This window comes from Amblyomma americanum, chromosome 6, assembly GCF_052857255.1.
Source record: "Amblyomma americanum isolate KBUSLIRL-KWMA chromosome 6, ASM5285725v1, whole genome shotgun sequence".
Classification (NCBI taxonomy): domain Eukaryota; kingdom Metazoa; phylum Arthropoda; class Arachnida; order Ixodida; family Ixodidae; genus Amblyomma; species Amblyomma americanum.
Genome location: NC_135502.1, coordinates 38,522,040 through 38,542,540, shown reverse-complemented (window position 1 = coordinate 38,542,540; position 20,501 = coordinate 38,522,040). Strand labels below are relative to the sequence as shown.

At 47.1% G+C, this 20,501-nt stretch overlaps 1 protein-coding gene across 1 annotated transcript; it reads right to left on the bottom strand.

Moving 5' to 3' along the window:
- Positions 1-310: 310 nt before the first annotated feature.
- Positions 311-19,966, bottom strand: LOC144095215 (putative glutamate receptor). The gene is made up of 11 exons (XM_077629002.1): positions 19,954-19,966; positions 19,851-19,864; positions 18,305-18,460; positions 16,746-16,855; positions 13,949-14,036; positions 11,251-11,409; positions 10,343-10,478; positions 8,480-8,709; positions 6,481-6,740; positions 3,580-3,770; positions 311-708 (listed from the first exon to the last, which is right to left on the bottom strand). Exons 1-11 carry the CDS (start codon positions 19,964-19,966, stop codon positions 311-313), a joined length of 1,755 nt encoding a protein of 584 aa, XP_077485128.1.
- Positions 19,967-20,501: the final 535 nt, after the last annotated feature.

Below are 20,501 nucleotides of genomic sequence, written 5' to 3'. Positions count from 1 at the left end.
CAGGAGCGATATGAGGGCTCCCAGGGACATACGAATGTATAGTTGAGAGTGACCAATTCCGCATGCATGCGTATATGGGCATTAACTAATTAACTCTATCGCGTCATATGAGCTTTGGTGTCCCCTTCGATTTTTTTTTTTGATGACCGTGCGTTTTTCGCCCTTCAATATTGAATACAGTTGGGCGGACTCTGTAGTACCACTCATCGTTAATCACACCGTGCACAACATCCAGCGAGACAGCATCACGAATCAGCGAAGCCCCCCCCCCTTCCCCCCCCCCCCCCCCCCTCCCCAGTGCCTCCCCGCTCTAGGTGCTCACGGGTGCCAAGCGCGGTAGCACACGGCGCTCGTGTCTAGTTGCCACAGCGGCCGCCACCGGCTGCCCTCCGGAAGTGGTGCTCGGCACTCCTCTCTTGGGAAACGCGTGCGGGCCGAGATTTATGGAGACGCGCTTGAAACCCGACTGACCCACGACCCGCGTCTCCCACCGCCGAGGCCAGCTCACGGGAGGCAGCGAGGGCTGCGCGGGCGCCGACCGTTTGCTGCCTCGCCGCCGACGCTGCTGCTGCTGATGCTGCTGCGTCTGCGGCGGCTTCTTACTACGTCGCGGCCGCTCCACGGAGTAGTTTGTCGCTTTCAGAGTGTGGTCGACGAGACGGTGTTGGCCCTGGAGGTTTCCGTGCTTTGCGACAGCCCTTGCGACGTCTTTTGTCAGAAAAGGAAAGGGGGAGAGGTGTGGAGGGAAGGGAGAGAGGTAAGCGAAACAATTGAGTCACGATTCGGCGACGTCATATTTGACTTCTGTTCTTTGCGAATGCGACAAATCATGAAGGGCTGTAAATTTTCTCCTTCGCGGCGCGAAAATGAAGCGTCCGCAGCAATCCTTATGCACTAAGGCGTCTTTATGGCAGTCTAAGTCTAGGCAGGGTACAACTTTTAAGGTATCATGTAGTTAGGGCAGAGTACAGCTAACAAGGTGTCATAGAGTTGTGGTCAGGTACAACTGCTTAAGTACCATGGAGTTGTGGTAAGGTAGAACTTTGAGGTACCATAGAGTTTGCATGAGGTACAGCTGCTGATATTAAAGAAGAAAGTCGGGCTAGTTGGTGCTTTTGATTAACTGGCTGCGACATGGTAACTAGTGCTACCATGCAGTGCTACCAGGCACTGTTGAATCGGGGCAAGGTGCTGCTATCGAGGTACCATGGAGTTGGGGCGAAGTATATTTTCTGAGGTGCCGTGTAGTACGGGCAGGGTACAATTTACGAGGAAGTATGGAGTTGGGACGGGCGAGGTACAGCTTCCGAGGTAGTGGGGAGCTAAGGCGGGGTACAACGAGGTAGGCTTCTTTGCTTACGTGGAGAGTGAGAACACTAGATTTTTAATGAGATAGCATTAAGCTGTCGTCATGCAGTTTCCGGTTTCTCCGTAAGGAAATTTCGTGATTGGTCTGTTGGGGTCACATGACATGGGGTTACCATTGTCAAATTCAATACAGTTGCCACCTGTCCACCGTGGCTCTGCGCATGAAACTTACGGAAGCTCGAGAATAGCAACCTGGTTCTCACAAGCCACAGTGGTGGCGTTTGAAACAGCCTCCTGCTGGGTCAGTGGCGCGTCGCTTAACCTCTGAACCACTGCACCACTAGGGATATAAGGGCTGCCGCGATCTATGAGTGCGGTTGAGAGGGTCGTGACGCCATCAACACCCCGCGACTATCGGTGAACCAATCATTGTGCACGGTCAAAATTTAAAATGTGAAGACCTCCAAAGTTTGAAAGTTGGCTCGCCGCATAAAATGGATTAATATGGATTATTTAGTCAGATTAGTATAATCCCATATGATAACCCAATGAAAGGCACTCGAATGTTCTAGAGGGTGATGATTCATGCATACCATATATGGGCAGTGGAACCGATTCTAACCGGAGTTCTGGCGGGAAACGCAAGCACACGATTAGACGCTCATTGTAGACGCCACTGCAGGTAACCTAAATTCTATCGCATTTTCTTCTTCAAGAATGTGGTTAAGGAGACACCCAAAGTTTTTTTTTTTGTACCTCATGACAGAGAGAAAAAGTGATTCAGGATAGTAATGAACTAATACGCCTTGCATAGTATCCAAGGCGGTTGTAAGTGCTAGGTGTACTCAAGGCGCCGAATGAAAATAAAGAGAAGAAACAAGTCAATTATTCGGTCAGTTCCCTTGTGAGTCACGCAAAACACGACTGTGTAAAAGAGACCGCAGACACGGTTTGCAGTAAGCGTTTCGGAAACGCGTTTTCCTGTTAGTCATGAAGCTATCTTCAAGCGTCGGAACACTAATGCCCCCTCCATAAGTTATAGTAGACTTCATGGTCCTTCCGCAAGGGAAGGTGAATCAACAGTGGCTCATTGGCCGCGGCTGTCTCGACACCAGAGTGAACAGTCAGCGTCTTTTGTGCACACTTCAGCAGCGCAAAGCCCGCCTATTTTCATAGGGGGTTGTGGTGAGCCACTTGGCGCGATGACATTGTATACGTGTAACTGCGCTGCAACACTATGATGCGACGTCAAGAAAGAGTGGCGCGGGGCGTATCTGAAACAAGAATTATTTTTCTTTCAGCGACCGTCGCGCAGTTTCCTGTCCCGGTTGCCTATATCTCTCTCTCTCACATCGTCCCATCACAGCGTAGTCAAGCGGCGGATTTAAAGGACTTTAGGTACCGAATTTTTGCTTTTGTGGTTTCTTCTTTGAAGTGATGCTTTAGATATTTGTATGGATGTATCGCCCCGCGGTACTCCACCCAAGATCGCTAAAAAATAATTTAGAATGTAAGTTTGTCTTGACGCTGTTTCGGTTTGGGTTTCAATGACTGAACGATGGGCGTGACGTCAAAGGTGGCTTTAGGTCGCGTGAGGCATAAAAAAAAACTGCAATAAAACCGCTAATACATCGTTTGTTCTCAGTCCTGTTCTTGAAGCAGGCTGGCTTAAAGTTTGTAGTGAACCAAAATTAGGTATCGTCAATTATGTTGCAGTTTTTTTCTTGCATCACATGACCTAAAGCCACCTTTGACGTCATCGCCATCGTTCGGTTGATGAAACCGAAACCAAAACAGGATTAGAGAATAAATTAAGTTATAAGCTATTTAACGGCTGTAGGCGAATACCAAAGGGCGAACTGTGCATTATATTGTTTTATGCATCACTACAGAGAAGAAAACATGTAACTAAAATTAGGCCTGCACTCCGGGGAGGAGATGCGCAAATTACCATTTTTTTTTTCTCATAAAAAACGTTAGATAAATGCATGGTCTACACAAAAATTGGAAATCGCAATACATAGGCGTTTTCGCTTAGAAGGACTCAGAAGAAGATTGCCGCAGCCCTCGATCCGGCTCAGCAAGGATTTCGCCTCCGTGCTTCGTGTGCAAGCGCAACATAGGGAGTAGTAGCCGGCGCAGCCTCTACCGATGTTAGACATTCACGACTGAACCTTCTTTCTGTTGCAAACAGTAAGTACCGAAAAATACTCGGGTATAGAGGACACACAGGGATCCTGTCGTGCATTATGTCTCCGAAGTGTTACTCACATCGGGAATGCGCATATTCGCCAGCCAGGGCGAGGAGCGCCAGGCAGAAGCCCGCGATCAGAATTGTGCCATGGCTGTACACGTCCGACAGTTCAATGTCCTTGAAGTGGCTCTGCTTCAGCTTGGGTCGCACGGGCTGGTCTTCGCGCTCCCACTTGAGGAAGTGGCCAGACTCGACAAGCCGCTTGGATCTACAGTTGGAGACGAAACAGGTGACAGCAGTTTGGTACAGCAGCTTGAGATTACATTAGAACTAATTACGCTGTAGTTTGGAAAGACAGTGGCGCTCCTCATTTGTACTGAGAGTTGAGTTATACCATAACTCTTTGCTTCAACACTGTTAGCAGTTTATGGGCCAGTCTATACACCCTTTGCAAACACCCTTAAAGTCCCCATTCAAACACGCTACGTCATCCACACAGCAGATGGTGCAGAGTACGACTTCTGCGTACTGTCTCGTGCTGACGGATGTGATGTCGATGGAAGCAATGATATAATTAATACAGATTGAGAATGAAACATGGCCAGCCAAGGACGCTTTTTGGCAGCCCCTGGGCAGAGCCTCAGATGAGAAAAAGTGTTTTCTGTTAGAAAGATCAGCATGAACCTATTTTACGATCGTTAGTGGAACACTTCTGCATTAGAGTTTTAATATTAATTTGCTTGGGGAAACGCAGCCGAAAGCTTTACTGACGTCAAGGAATGTCATGTGTTTCTGCTCTTCCATAGCAAGTGAAAGCGCCACTTCATAAACGGGCAAGCTCATATGCAGTGATGGTCGAAAGTCTTTTCCGGTTCTCGTGCTGAAATGGGGCAATTTTTTTTTTCGAAAATGCGGCTGCGCACGTAGTTTCAAATTATATGTTCCGTAAGCTTACATGGAGTAGAATTTAATGAAATGGGTTGGCAGTGACCAACAATAAAGAGGTCACCTTTATTAAACACCGGCATTGTTCGAGCTATGTGCTACTCGTAATTCTCAATGATAGCCACATTTCGTTTTCCCTAGAATTCACTCCGTTGCTCTGAGAGACGATCCCTCGTCTGTTATTCACATTACACGCCCTGCGCAAGCCCTTTTCGACCTGATTTCAGTTAGAATACCATTGACACTAATTTGTCATCTCATCCACGCCGCCCTCTTCCTGTCTGTTAATGATACCCCTATTTTCTTTGTGTTTGTAATGTAACGTAATTTGAGGCGGTAAGCCCCGGTGTATCTACCTGAAGGCAGAAGGTACTACATTTATACGGTCCTTCGTTTCCAGGCTTACGTCTTTCGAGATTCAGATGGCGAAAATTGCTGGTTATATTTCGTGCTCAAATTCGGGTACAAACAGCGGTTTTCAGTTTTCAAGGAAGGATTCGTGACTCGAGTTTTTTTCGGTGGAGATAATTCACTACTAGCGCTCATTTTTTGTACGCTGCATCGAATGCTTTTTTTCTCATAATTTTTTTACACAATTTGGGAATGACAGGATGCATAACGAAACTTTTTGCGAAATCAAATGTTGCTTCTTATTAGCTTGTTGCGAACTGGTTACTAGCAGCTATTTAACAAACACCTGCTAGAACCACTTTCGTATTTAGCTATGCTTTCTTTTGTTAGCCCTCTGGGAGAAAAACTCATTCAAAATAATAGCGGCCGTTTTAAACTCACAGCGGCCTTGGAGAAGCTTCCTGTCTTTCCTCCTCTATTTCTCGGAACTTTGGAGCAAGACGTCGTTAGCATGTGTAACGGTCATGTATGGTGCACGCTAGTATGACGGCGGTATAGTATACTTCCGCTGACGTCCAGCGTACTTTTCGAACTCTTCCTCTGATTAAGCCAAGCCGTGGATAATAAGCGCTAAATAAACATTTAAAAAGAATGCCGCTCTAGGATAACTACGAGACCCACGCTGGCTCTAAAGTGGTGCCTTCAGCTTTGCGCTGTCGTAAATTGCATTTTCTTGAGGACAGATTTGCAGCTAGAAATTGGGCTTAACCCGATTTTTCAAAAATCTATTCGGAACGTGGGCATCGGGAGAAGCCGGATTTTTACCGAGAACGAGAGGCTCTGTTAGCACGGCGTCCTCATTAAACGGACGCCGAGGGCAACTTCCAACTTTCGTTTCTAGTAAAAATCGATTTCATAGTTTTTTATGGGTGTGCTCATGTTCGTCCGGTGGTAAATAAAGGCGCTTTAAATTCTAAGAAAATTTCATTTAAAGATATTTCCCGTCACTCGGTTCAAGCTCGTGACCTCGCGACATCTAAAAACGACTCTGTGATCACCAAATTCAAGTGAACGGCTGAGTAGCCTAGCCTCTGGGATCCGCTACTTATGTGTCGACACATGCAATTCACTTGTAAAACTGGCCGGTGATGGCGGCACCTGTCATTCATTTTTTTGCCTTTTCCATCTTGTAAAAGTTTCGTTTTCAGTGAAAGCGTGTTTGTCCTTAGAAGGGTAGGTATTTATACAAGACAACGTCAATTTCTCCTTAGTGTCTCTAAGATAATTCTCATGCCAACTGTTCATAAAACCGGTGAAAACGCAACCGTGAGGCATTGTTGGGTGCGCTATTTCTTATATGCGCTGTAATCTGGCCGTTAAAGGCGCAGGGGGTGGCTTTGCGGTCTATGTATTAGAAGTGGCGCCATACTGCATGCCCCTGGTTTTCAGGTGCTAATAGATTTAGTACAGCGCTTCACTGTGAACGTCAGCTCCAGCAATGTGTATGCATCCATAGCGACGACGAGCCGGCTTCAGGTCATCTACGTGCGAACCTGACGCCTCGTGGCCGTCAGCGCGTGCCTATTGGCGGGAGGCAGCCGCGATAAGCGGTCACGGAGGACGGCATACTCTATGTTAAAACTCACTAATAACTGTGTATAGACGCTCACTGTGGCACTTACACTGTGGAGAAGGCGTTCCTGTAGAAGCAGGTCTTGTGCGTAGCGAGAGACATGATGGTGGTGCCCACGTGGCCCGAAGAGACCTCGATGCTCTTGGCGTGCAGGTCGTGCAAGGCGGCGCGCAGTCCTCGCTTGGTGTCGATGTAGGCGTAATTCTCGCGCATAGCCATGGCCAGCCCCCTCTGCTTGTTCGGAACCAACAGGTCCGGACGGCCAAGCATGGAAGCGCGAACTGTTGCCGTCGGCCCCTCGCGAGCTTCCTGCAGTCCGGTCGTTGCCATTCAGTGCACTTTCTTGGCATCGCTAGAAAATCGTATATTTTACAGCGAGAGCTGTAATATGGCGCCATCCGCGCTGCTGGCCACCGCGGAGGAGAGGCGGCGGGCGGGACAGGAGGCGGAGCCAGGCACAAGGTGGCCAGGAGAATGGGTGCGCGCGGCGCCAGGGAGAAGAGCGCAGTTGGCGGAGATAAGCCACCGTTACTGCGCATGCGTTGGCCGCGCAGCTCGTCGCAGCGTCGGATTGAAGAGAGAGGCGCGTTGCAGTAGCCACGTTCGCTCAAGCGATTTCTGCAGCAACAGGCACCCCGGATACGGACGGATACCCCCAAATTCGGACTAAGGACCTGTTTGGATTGCACGTTCCTTGTTAAGGCCGCATCACCGTGTCCCTATAGGCGCTTAAGTGAAGCTACTTTGCTGCACTATACATTTTTCATGGTAAAATTGATGTGCCTGGTCTTGTAAAAAGCATGTAACTACGTGTTCCTTGCACGTTTGCGCGTCATTGTGACGTATTTAATCCGGAAAAGTGCCTTAAGGACTCGCCGATGCACAGAATTAAAGTACTAGGAGAAAAAGGAGCTAAAGGCCTAATGCCCGGAAATGTAGAGCAATCACCCCAAGAGCAAGGAAGATGACCCCTTTTCGGCTTCATCGGTCTTTCATGTGTACCAGAAAGGGGAACTTAATTCTAATCGTATGGAGGTATGATACCTCGTTTATTTATTTTTTGCTCGCCATGATGACCTCGTGTACATATGCCAAGAACAAGATATAATCAACCAATAAACATAATTATACAGACTTCTTTTAACCCGCTCGTAGCGTCGTTGACTTTTATTCATTAAATCAGGATCAATAATAAGTGGATTTAGATACATCTGAGGTCAGTGTGTTTGTTTAAAGAATAGCACAGTCTATCTGAATACAAAACACCAGGGCTTGTGCGTCAGATTTTCTGATTTCGGTTCTTTATAATTTTACAGCGCAGGACTCTACTGTGAGCCATGATCGCTCAGGGGATGTCTTCGGCCTCCTGGTGTCCTTTGCAAGCATCGAATTCCCAGTGTACCGCTGTTATCACAATACGGGGCAGTCGTAATTACCGCTGCTATCTCGGGCTTGGAAGCACAAAGCTGAGCCATTGCTGCTGGGCGTTCGACGATTTCAGATTTCCCTTGTGATTATAGTGCTCAGAATACGCCACATGTAGCGGCCACCGCGCACTTCATTTCTGTATGACCTTCTCAACCAAGTCTCTATAACCTCCTGCGAAACAATTTCCAACTACATTACCTCAATAGGGTTTCCTAATTTGTGTTTATTTTTTAGTGTTTGGATGCTTTTTAGTGCTACAGGATAAAAAGTATCATCGGAAAAAAAAATGTGTCGGTCATTAATTTCGCCCATTGGCTGGAGGCAAGTGACGTCACGATACCGGAGAATTCTCATTGGCTGGAATGAAGTGACGTCGCCAAACCGGATAATTCTCATTGGGTTGAGAGAAGTGACGTCACCAGATGGCGAGTGACGTCGGTGCTGGTAAACTTTCAACCTATGCAGCCTTTAGCCTGTGGCACATTGTGATCATATATGTGATCGGAAGGAAGCGCTTTGAATTTTCAGCTTTTCAAGTATCCAACCCGAAAGCGTTGACGAAAAACAGGAGAGGGCCGTGGAGGTCAGCAAAACAGTACTGCTCCGTTCGTCGCCTTTACCATGATGAGGGTGAACTGGGCGGTGCCGTTGGATGTGCCGGCAGTGTACCGCCCTTCCAGGATGGCCTCCTGCAGCTTCTCCGGCGTGTCGACGTGCGGCGAGAAAGCAGGCACGCTCATGAAGGACAGCAGCAGGCAGCTGTACGAGTTGGAGGCCACCAGGGCCAACAGCAGCCACGCAGTCAGCAGGCAGCGGAAGCTCAGAGTGCGGTACTCGCTGCTCCAGTCACCTTGGATGCCGTTGCAACGAGTAAAAAAAAAATTGCCTGTTGCTCAACTCGGCTGAGCCATCTTATACAGAGTGAAAGTTCCATTAAGCATGGTTAGACATGGTTTAGCTTTGGCGCAGGGCTGCGCGGCGCAGCAGCGGAACGAGCGGTAACAGCTGCGACAGATCCCGTGGCATGACGTCATAGCCACGCCTGCGGCGAGCCTACAGTTAGAGGTCAAATCCGAGCGTTATTTGACCTTGAGCCTTGCATGCGAGAAGTGGAGCTTTTCGCTCCAGAAATCAGTGTTATTGAAAGCGTTTTTCAGTGCTGCACTACGACGTGCGAGGTTCGATCCTCAGTGCCGCCGGGTACCCAGCTGTGATACTACAGTTACAAGCTTCCCCTGGCATAGTGCTCGGCTTATTCAGGGTGAAGTGCCTGGGAAATGGGTCTTTGACCTTACCTTGAGCAAAATAAAATACCTTGTGCCATGGCGCTCTTTGGCGCCAGATTCCCTTGAGCCAAAAAAATCACTACCATCATCAGCACTACTGGCGCAGTGGTGCAGCGGTTAAGCGATGCGTTCTGGCCCTCCGGCTAATAGGCGTTTGCCACCTGCCGTGATGGACAGGTTGTGATGACGTCACAAGGTTACGTCACCTGGTTGACAGGTGGGCCACCTACTTTTCCGCTAACAACAACGGCAACGCCGACGTCGTCGGATTTTCTGCACAACTGGAGCCGTTACTGATATGCACACACAGAATGAATGTAATTAACAGTGTGTCGCCTATCTACTGTCCTTCAGCCACGCCATGCAAACGCACACAACACACAGAATGCACTTGGTATCCCACTTTAACCACATAAAAATATCGGGATAATGAGTGCAAAATCAAGATAACAATGCAAAACAATGACCGCACAGTGCTAGCGCAGCTAATTCGCATTTGGCCCAACTACGCAAATCGACGGTCACTTTTTTCGCGACGCGGGCGGACGACGGCTTTTCCCTAGAACGGGGCCTCTAATGCTACCGCGTTCAAATACAATTAGGAAGGAAACGCAATGCGGGGGTAGTTATGGCGCTCGGCTGCTGACCCGAAAGATGCGGCTTCGATCTCGGCAGCGGTGGTCGAATTTCGGTAGAGTCGAAATTCTAGAAGCCCGTCTACTGCGCGATGTTAGTGCCCGTTAAAGAACCCCAGGTGGTCGAAATTATAGGGAGCGCTCCACTACGGCGCCCCTCATAGCCTGAGTCGCTTTGGGACGTTAAACCCCCATACACCAAACCATACCAAACCAAACCAGCAATCCAGGGGAAGATAACGGGCAGTCTATTCGGGTGATGATATTAGGAGATTTGCTGGGGCTGTCTAAATGAGGCTAGCGTAGGACAGGGCTGATTAGTGGGAAAAACCTTTGTCCATCATGTATTTAACCTGCCTGATGACTATGAAGCCTTCTTTTAACTTTCAATCCCGTGCATTACTCCCCCGCCCCCCTTCCTTTTTCAACTTATGCCTCATGGCACACTTCTCGAATAAAAATAAAAAAGAATGTGTGTTATGGCATCGTATACGTGTCTTAAATGACTGAATGTCCGAACAGAAGTTGGAAGCAGTGAGGCAACAAGAGAAAGGCGACCCACTCTGCCGAACGAGCGTTGCGAACAGCAGCCAGACGTCCGGCTCAGAGCCGACCAGTCTGTCCCGCGGTGTCCAGCGGCGCAGCAGGACCAGAGCAGACCACGCCACCAGAAGTGAGGCGAAGAGCGCCGTCCACACCTGCGCCATGGAGCGCGCTGCATCCCGGCATGGCAAACACGAGCGCTTTATAACACGAAAAAGCTTGTTTTCAAGCTAGAGGAGAGTTGTGCCCACGTCGCTCATTATGTTCTTTTTTACACAGGTCGCCCGTAGAGGTTTAGATTAACCGCGACTATGTACACCCGCTGTCACGAGTTTATAGAACGAAGCTTTAGCGTAGCAATTTAATTTATTTACATCTAGGGCGCGTTGTTCGACGTTTAGTGATGCAGTGTGTTTCGTTCAGTCACAATTCAACTGCGTGTATCCAATTCCCCCGCCACGGTGCTCAGTGGTTAGGGTGCTCGGCTACTGACCCGGAGTTCCCGGGTTCGAACCCGACCGCGGCGGCTGCGTTTCGATGGGGGCGAAACGCTAAGGCGCCCGTGTGCTGTGCGATGTCAGTGCGCGTTAAAGATCCTCAAGTGGTCGAAATTATTCCGCAGCCCTCCACTACGGCACCTCTTTCTTCCTTTCTTCTCTCAGTCCTTACTTTATCCCTTCCGTAACGGCGCGGTTCAGGTGTCCAACTATATATGGGGCAGATGCTGCGCCATTTCCTTTCCCCAAAAAACAAATTATTATTAATATGTATCCAATTCCTGTCTGCACGCAAAGACAAAGGTGTAATTAGGTTTCGCTTGTAGTGCATTTTATAAAATTTTGACTTCGTGCGTACGTCCGTTTAAGTTGATAAAAATTAAGAAAAAAGTTCTTCGGCAAAGAGGAGGCATTACGAACTCACTCTTACCTGCTTCTGAAAAGGGTACACGATAGCCTGTGTGAGAGGGATCCGAGTGGGTGCCTTGGAAACGAAGGCGAACACATCCGTTATGTACGGATAGACGAAGTCGATGAACAGGAATCGGAAGTAGAACACGCTCAGGCCGCCCAAGGCGAAGTCCACTTCCTGAGTGATCAAATTCAATGTTCAATAGTGATTATGACTGCGGCACCGGCATCGTGACTGAACTGATGCTGCACGAATAAATTCATTATTTGCAGCTCAGTCACACTGTCACAGTGTCAACCACGATATCAAAGGTATCGTGCGGAATGAAGGCGCATTTGGACTGCACTTTGATTACGTTTTGTTATTTTTGCCAGCGTTGTACACTTGTTCCCACTTGCAATTTCGTTAATGAAGCAACTTCATGCCTTCAGAAAAAACACTTTCGGCCAGATAAAATGTTAAACTAACTGTTCTGTTTTGTAACCATTGCTACTACGCCTTTACATGCGGTGTTATATTTACGGTTTTTAAGGCATTGCTTTTTTTGTTATGTCCACATAATGAACTTTAAGATTGCGTTCACATTTTTCTTGCCGCTGTTTCTAGCCTGTGGTGACCGCGCATTGTGCGAAGTGCTTTGAAATGAGAAACTAAGATAAAAGAGTGGAGGTAAAAGCGTGGTTTACTATTCCGTGTACATCATCATCATCACCATCATCAGCCTGACTACACCCACTGCATGGCAAAGGCCTCTCGCATGTATCCCCAATTAAACCTGTCCTTTGCCGGCTGCGGCCACTGTATCCCATCAAAGGTCTTGATTTCATCCGCCCACCTAACATTCTGCAGCCTCTTGCTACGCTTGCCTTCTCTTGGAATCCACTCCGTTACCCTTAAGGACCAGCGGTTATCTTGCCTTCGCATTACATGCCCTGCCCAAGCCCATTTCTTCCTCTTGATTTCGACTAGGATCTGATTAACCCGCGTTTGTTTCCTCACCCACTCCGCCCGCTTCCGGTCTCTTAAATATCCATAGCTCGCTGTGCTGCTCTTAGCTTGAGCTGAACCCTTTTCATTAGCCTTCGCGTTTCTGCCCATAGATGAGTAGGTACAAGTGTTGTATACTTTTATCTTGAGGGATGTTCGTAATATGCCATTCATTATCTGAAAGAACCTGCCAGATGCGTCCCACTCCATTCTTATTCCGTGTTCTCGCCTGAGCAAAAAAAAAAAGACGCTGCGTGCACGTTCACCAAATGTGGAGTCTTCTGGGTGACACTAGTTGTGAGTAATGATCGTTGCCGCCCTCTTTCTCATTTTATTTTTGTCCGATTCGGTTGTGCACTGTGCGTAAAGATGAACTACTGGCTGGCCAAAATTTTCACGCTTCAACAGGCTATTCATTATGTGCCCTTCCCTTTCAACTGGTCTGCTTTCTATGCAAGGCTCATCTATGCAATGCCTCTTTCTAGGTCGACCTGTAGAACGACGAACCAACAAAATCGCAAGGGTCTTTTCTTCCTATCGACAGACTGCTGGCAGCTTTTTGTGCTGATAGCACCTTGGGAGACGGGGCACAACGGCACAGCGTCCAGTTCCTGACCTTGACACGGTGGATGCAAGTTCCACAGTCCCACTGGCGCATATATTCGTTCGCGGCTCTGCAGTATTACATTAGAGTGGCCAGCGCGACTGCTTAATTGAGCCGTCGTACGAGCGAGACAAGCTCGGGCCTGAGGCTCAGCGGGAGGCTCGAACGGTCGTTTCTCATGCTGCCTGGGTGGCGCGCGTGCGCCTGAAAGCCAAGTAGCGGACTGAATGGGCGGTTAACTCTCATGGCGCGCATTAATAACCGCGCCTGGTGGTACCCGACAAGCGCTGCCAAGTTTACTTTTGTTGACGCGTATATTTTTTTGTTCCTTCGTTCCCAGTGCCCTGAAGGCTCGTTGAACCAGTCCTCAAATTTCAACACAGCTCTCCTGCGAGGTGAACGGGACCACGCAGTCGACGAGCGCCATTTGGCGAAGTTCCTTCTCGTAGTTCATTTTGTATTACCAATTGTGTCAGAACTCTACTTCTTTCCCGCCGCGGTGGCTCAGTGGCTTTGGTGTTCGGCTGCTGGTACCAAGGTCGCGGGTTCGATCGCGGCCGCAGCGGATGTATTTTGATCGAGGCGAAATATAAAAATGCCCGTGAGCTGTTCGATGTCAGGGCACCTTAAAAAAAAAAGAAACCTGCTCTTACAAAAATTTCTTTAGACAGTCTTCAGACTGTCCATAAACTTCTGTCTATAATGTCTCTAGACTCTCTGTAGACAAACCCCAAAGAACAGTCAATAGGCAATGCAAATCCTATAGACAGTCTATAGACAATCTATAGAGTTACGGCCATACTCTTTTAGTGGACTTTTGTCTATAGGCAGTCTATAGATTATGAACAGACAAAATAAATATCTATAGGAAGGCAATAGAGTCTATAAGAAGTCTATAGACTGTCTATAGACCATTTTAATGAGGGTGGTGTTCTAAATTAATCCGGAGAACTCCACTGCAGTGTCCCTAATAACCTGAGTCGCTTCGGGGCGTTAAAATCCCACAGTCCACAATAAAAGCAAAGAACTGCTTCGGGAACTCGACGAAAGGCTGGCCAGACAGAAGGCGATGTGTGGTATATAGCCATTATAGTTGACATGCGCTTGCAAAGAGTGCTGGCACACCTTACGGTGCACTTGGCCAATCATGCCGCTCCACTTATCTCCGTCCAGTCCACCGAACTTGCTCTCAGAGTCCGGAACTACGTCATACCTGCAAGAATACAGCCAATGTTATTTTTGCACAGCATCAGCATCGAGAGAGGCAGTGTTGATATTTTCATTCATTCATTCATTCATTCATTCATTCATTCATTCATTCATTCATTCATTCATTCATTCATTCATTCATTCATTCATTCATTCATTCATTTTATTTGAGACGACATCACATGGTATCCACAGGTAGTTGTTAAAAGACTTGGATGTCTACTGACGAGGTCTAACCACCGCGTTGCGCATCGGAACAGAGGGCACATATCAACGAGAACAGTGACACAGCAAACAAAGTGGGGCAGTAACCCAGCAACACTGATACACTAAGCAAGGCCTAAGCACCTGGCAGGCGGAAAAATACCAAATAAATAAAACAATAATCGCCAGCAACAGTAAGCAACAGTGGTGCAGAAAACAAGACCCCACTATCAGTAAGGCGGCAGAAGGAAACAACAAAAACAAAGAATACATGCAAAAAAACAAAAGGTTGTAGCACTTTTAACTCTTTGCAAGAACAATGCCGTCATAACAATGCCGTAAACACCGAACTTTCATGTAACAATTACATCCAGCAAGTTCCCTTTTCGTTGATGCTGTAAACAAAATAAAAAATGGCAACAGGAAGATAGGAGGACCGAATCGCGTCATTAATCATTGAAAAACACACAGCTCTGAAAAAGATCACCACCCTTATGAGGCTAATGAGGCGGAACAGCAACACTGTCAACCGGGAGATTCAGCTGCCCAGGCGGTGGCGTGCCGTTTCGTGTTGAGGGATACTTTTCGTCCTCACCGCATATTTTATGCACCGAGCTACCCATTATTTAAAGATGCATAGCGCAGAGCGGATTCGTTAAAAACCACTCCGGCGCGTCTGCACCGGGTGAAGTTACAAATGAGCAACAAGCAAGAGAATGAAAAACGCGCATATGTTCATACCAGCATGCGCATGAAATTACACCTCGGGAGTTCTGCGCCATTTATTTCCCTGAAGGCAAAGCTTCGCAGTCTCAGTGCGCAGCTTTATGCAACCTGAGACCACTTTGTCAAGAATCAAGAATTTATTCATCTCAGTCGAACTTGGGTGTGACGTAACCGCTGCGAGAAGCCCACTACGGCAGGTCACACACCACACGTCCAGGGAAATTGCATCATCTATGTACATTATTTCTTTGGTGACTCTAAAGGTTTCGAAAACTTCTTCGGTACCCACACCGGCTGGCCCTTTAAATAAATCATCGAGCCTTCCTTGACAAATGAAAGGAACTGCCCCTGCCTTGAGGCTGCTAACCCTCTAAATCCCTCATTCACGTCGCAGTGTTAATCTCCTGTGTGCACTCCTTGCAGACTGCATTTCATCGGGGTCAAGAAGCGCTCATTTTGTTTCTCTGCGTAACATACAGCTTTGCAGACTTTTTACTAAACGTTATGCAAAACTGCTCTTTCTAAGCTGGCGCCTGAACTAATGCCTATTTGCGCGCTCATGCAGATGGCTTCTTTAAATTCACGCTACTTTTGCGATTCGAGGCCTTATCGCTGATGTATCTTACACACCACAGAGACGTTTACAATCAACTACGGACACTTTTTCGGATATAGGTTTCTTTCACTGCAGAGAACTCTTTAACGGTTTCACGAAATGACGGTCAGACGGTCCTGAAATGCTTTCCTTCGTGGATCCGACATCTTGAGCTTGCACATTTACAGTCGCATCCAACTACTCAGCGCGCATTCAAAAGTGACGAATGGAGAGGAATTTCTCGCGTCAAGCAGCTGGAGTGATTCTTGATAAATGTGCACCACCACCACCACCACCACCACCACCACCACCACCACCACCACCACCATCATCATCATCATCATCATAGATTGCTCCGCACAGATAACCGATCAATTCGTTGGTAGACCGTCCGATTTGGAGATCGGCGTATCGATGTCGTGCAGCTGTTCTTTCTTATTTCGGCAGAAGCTGCAATAACTCGCGGAAGTGATGTAATGGCTGAAACTGAGACATAAAATTCCACCGCTGACTCCGCTGGTGAGTCCTACTGCAGGCACAAGCATTGCGTGTGTCACATATATTTCTTCCTGCGTGCCTTCCCAATTGCTGACATCAAATGATGAAGGACAATATGAACACTGTTTTCAATTCAATTCAATTCAATTTATTTCAACACTGCAATGTTGAGGACCGCGAAACAAAAAGCCTTTTGTGGCTTGACAAGGTCCGCAGCCCCTTTTAACAAGCAGTGACAGAGCATAGGGTTAGGTATTACATATTAAGCTAGAATTACCTAAGTCCCAATAACACGAGTGTCAGACATAATGTATATATATAATATATACGTACATATATGTGTAAACCTTGTACCTACTAACCTTGTACATGAGATCTTGCGCGTGAACAGTAGCCTGACTCCTCTATCTAATGTCTTATTGTCGTATCACTCAGTTCCTGGTCAGAGGGTCTTTTAACCATGGTATTCACAGTATTGTATTAAGTGTTCGTGTGTGGGCTGTGCTGGAAAATGTTTGCACGAGGTGTGTGCTCACATGTGTGCGTGTGGTTGAGAGAGAGAGAGAGAGAGGCGCAGATTTCCATAGCCGAAAAGTGGGCAAAAAAAAAAATGGAAAGATGGCTGGAGCAGGAAATACGTCCTCCTCTTTTCAACTCTGTTCAGGCGCACCCGCTTGCGCTCATACATACGTGAAGTTGAAGTAGCGAGATAGCATGATGACATAGGCCTGTTCTATTCCACCACGAGAGTCGATGCCGTAATGGTTGGGGATATCTCGGAGTCTCCAATGCGGAGTGTTCTGTTTTTATGAGAGGAACGAAAATCAATTAGCAAGTATTAAAGGCACATATCGATGTACACACACTGCTTGAGTGTAGGTGTTATTTTGGCTATTTTTAGATTACACAGACCGACATCATTGTGTGCTGCTTCAAGTATGATGGCCGTAATTGTATTTCTGCATTTGTAAAGAGATAACTGACTTACTGCTTATGTGCACATACGCACTGAACGCCCGAAAAAGCAATACATATTGAGAGCAAGCCAGCATTAAACGAGATACCCAGATTATGGATCTTCTTATGGTTGTGTGCAGTCAGGCGTGCAGGGGTCCGCAAACGCCACCTTGCACGAATGACATAAAACTCAACGCAAAGGCATCAACTGTCTTTAATTCTTGCGCATTGCCAACACATATTGTAGTTAGGGGTCCCTGTGGATATCTAAGTTCGCTGTGCTGGTTACTCTTTTTAATAAGTTATTAAACAATCCAATGGCTACGCCATGCGAAAAAAAAAAAGCCATCTCCTTCACAAAGACTATTTGCTTTTCTGCATGCCAGTCATGCATTGAGGCAAAGAAGCAATTAAAGTGCCACAGCAGAGAGGAGGAATCAGATGGCGTTGAAATTCACTTCCTCTCTACTTTGCTCGCTGGAGTCGCAGAGGGGTGGAAGTGCTAAGTTTTTGCTCCAACTAGTTATCACTGACGTATACGTATAAGTTTCGCACCGGTCGTCTCTTGGTATCCTGGAGAGGGTTTGACCAGCGCAACCTAACGGCATGGCGCGGAATTAATTTCGGTCGTACAGATCATAGCAGTTTCCGTGCCGTATAAGACTCTGAGAAAGCGCATGCCTTGAAAAAAAATTGTGCAACCAAACAGCATCGATCAACCTTGCTTAGAGGATGGACTTCGTTTTCCGGTAAAGCCACCATCTAACGTACTTTTCTCTACACTTTCAAGCTGCCAATGCCCAGTGATGTAAAACATTGTGTTTTAAAAAGAGACGACGAACAAGCTAAAATTTGAGCCCAAAAACTTAGTTTGAAAACTGCTAGTTTGTGCCTATGACCTGAAACGAGGACTATGCCCTTTGTTGCCACCTGCCGGTTACCTGTCGCAGACGCAGATGGGCTGCTAAAGGCCTACTACACTTTTCGGTAATTGTGGACTGGCATGGACACTTTCTGGCAATAACTTTATCCAGAAAAGGGCTGTAGCGCCGAAAAAAGACAACGCATAGCAAGCGATGTGTTGTCTTTTTTCAGCTCTACAACCCTTTTCTGGAAACATGCACCAACTAGCCCCCCAACAAGTATTGCTCAGTTAACTTGTAACATTAATTAGAACTCAAAGCTGGCGCTTGCGCATAGGTATAAGAGAAAGAAAAATTGGTGGCAACACTTTTGGCGGGAATACGCAGCACGCTCAAAGGGAGGACAGTGACGATAGTACTGGGACTCACGTGGACGGCTCCGACGTTCAGGTTCAGTCCACTCAGTCCTGTGTACCACTTGAGTCCACGGTTGTTCTGAATAATGCCACATTGGCCGCAGATGGACGGGTGGTTACCGAGCGCCCACAGTCGGAAGACGTAGTCGCTCGAATGGTGTTCCACAGCCTGTGCAAAAAAGAAACGAATGTTTCGTCTTGCTGCCGCTTCTTAGAGCCTCCGTCGCCATTATTATCATATTACCGATAGAGTATGTCGCAGATAAGAACCTGTCTACGCAGATAAGAACCTGTTGCGCACCGATAATTTAATTAACAGTCAACCGTCTAAATGGCAGAAGAGGATGCACGACAGCCGAAAACGGAACCCATGCTGAAGTCATATGCCGCATTTTAAAAGCGCAACTCCCCTACTTTTTGAGAATTCCGCGATATTCTAGGACTCAAATCTATAGAGGCTGTAGTTAAAGGATGCCAAATGTTTTTGCGTTAGCGTTAAAAATAGAAACGTAGCCGACGATTGAATACAGGCTTTTTCTCAGAGCACCGCAGAAATGCGGAGAAGCTCATTGTGACGTCACGAAAGGTAAGTTTCAAATTACATCTGCCGTCAACCAAACCCTGCCATACCTCTTTGGATAGTGCCAAACAGAACTCGGCGGACTTTGGCTTTGTTGGTGTTGTTTTTTTTTGGTTCAAAGCGAGCTTTTATGCGTTGGAAATTAACCGGTGCCTTCGATGACTTCATTTTGCCCCCCCCCCCCCCCCCCCCCCTCTCCCACTTGGCCCCATTCGCTGCGGAGAAGCTTGAAGACCGTCCCGACTTTACTTGGTGATTACGTCACCATTTCAAATGCTAGCCCAAAAGAACTTCGCTTGCTTTACCTGCAAGTTTCACACATTCGACTTCTTTAAGCTCGCCGATTTCTAAAGCCTGTGCAGTTGCTCTTTAAGAATTACGACGCACAGGGTAAATGAGGTTACTGTAGGAACGCACGTGCCTATCCACTCCTGGTAATGCCCTCCCCCTCGCATGGTCAAGCGCAACCAAACGGCGAGAGGTAGATGGCTTCTCTGGACAGCTGCGCCCCTTTCCTGAGGTGCTTTTTCTACTTATTCAAGGGAGCTTCCACAGAAGCATGGCACTGTCCTGTCAGAGCCACCGGTTAAGCAGCGCCACTTGGTGGCGAATAGATGGAATTTTATGAGGACGAAAAAAAGAAACACAATTAAGAGTCCTCATTCCCATCTTTCGATGGTGCAGATACCACGTGAGAGAAAAAAAAGTTATGGGGCGCAGTGGATTATTGCTAGCTTTTTGGACGCGTAAGACGGCAGTTCAAATCCCCTTGTTAAAAATAATTGTCTATTTTTTTTAACACCAATAATTGATAATGCGCATGTCACTTAGCGTGTCCTTTGAGTGCGTGTTACCTTTAGAATTGCATTTTCAGTCACTTCTGAGCCAAAAATTGCTGTTTAAAACCGCTTTCAGACAAGTCAGGAGGCGATACTGTAAGTTGGGGCACCTGTAGTGTAAACAGAACAGAACTGCGTACCAGGCCGCCCAGCTCTGCGCAGGCCCCGAGAGCCTGACATGACTCGTAAAGAGGGTCGTCGTAGCAGCTTCGACCAATAGAATCCTGAAATTGGGACTCCTACCTCGGGCGTACATATTGAATTTGGTCAATAAGCATTTTCAAAGACAATACTTAGAACTTCATATATTCCGTCGAGGTTGTTGTTATTGTTATCTTGGTGACGTATCATCATCAGCAGTTTATACTTCATTGTCTTCTTCCAGGCCCACCTAGATGAATTACCAGGTTTTTGTGTTCAGACAAAAAACCGCGGTCGTGACAGACGCCGAGGTGCGCTAATGTAAAGGTTAAGCGCTCTCCTGCGTTAAAAAAATGTTGGAAACAAATTATGTTATTTTATAGTTATTTTATAGGCTAGCGATATTAAAATCCTTCTTTAATGACTGCGCGAACCGTGTTTTCTCTGCGCCCATGTGTGGAAGTTTTCGTTTCCTTATGTCTTTGTTTGGTGATGCAAGTTTTATCTATACTTCTAACCTCCTTTGCTATTAGAGTCTGTTTTCTTTAGGAGCGTTCAGATGAACCAATTTTTGGCACAAGCAAGTAGATCCGTCTGAGTAAACAAAGCATGGACTAGTCACAGACGTGTGTGTGCTTAAGTTCAATCAA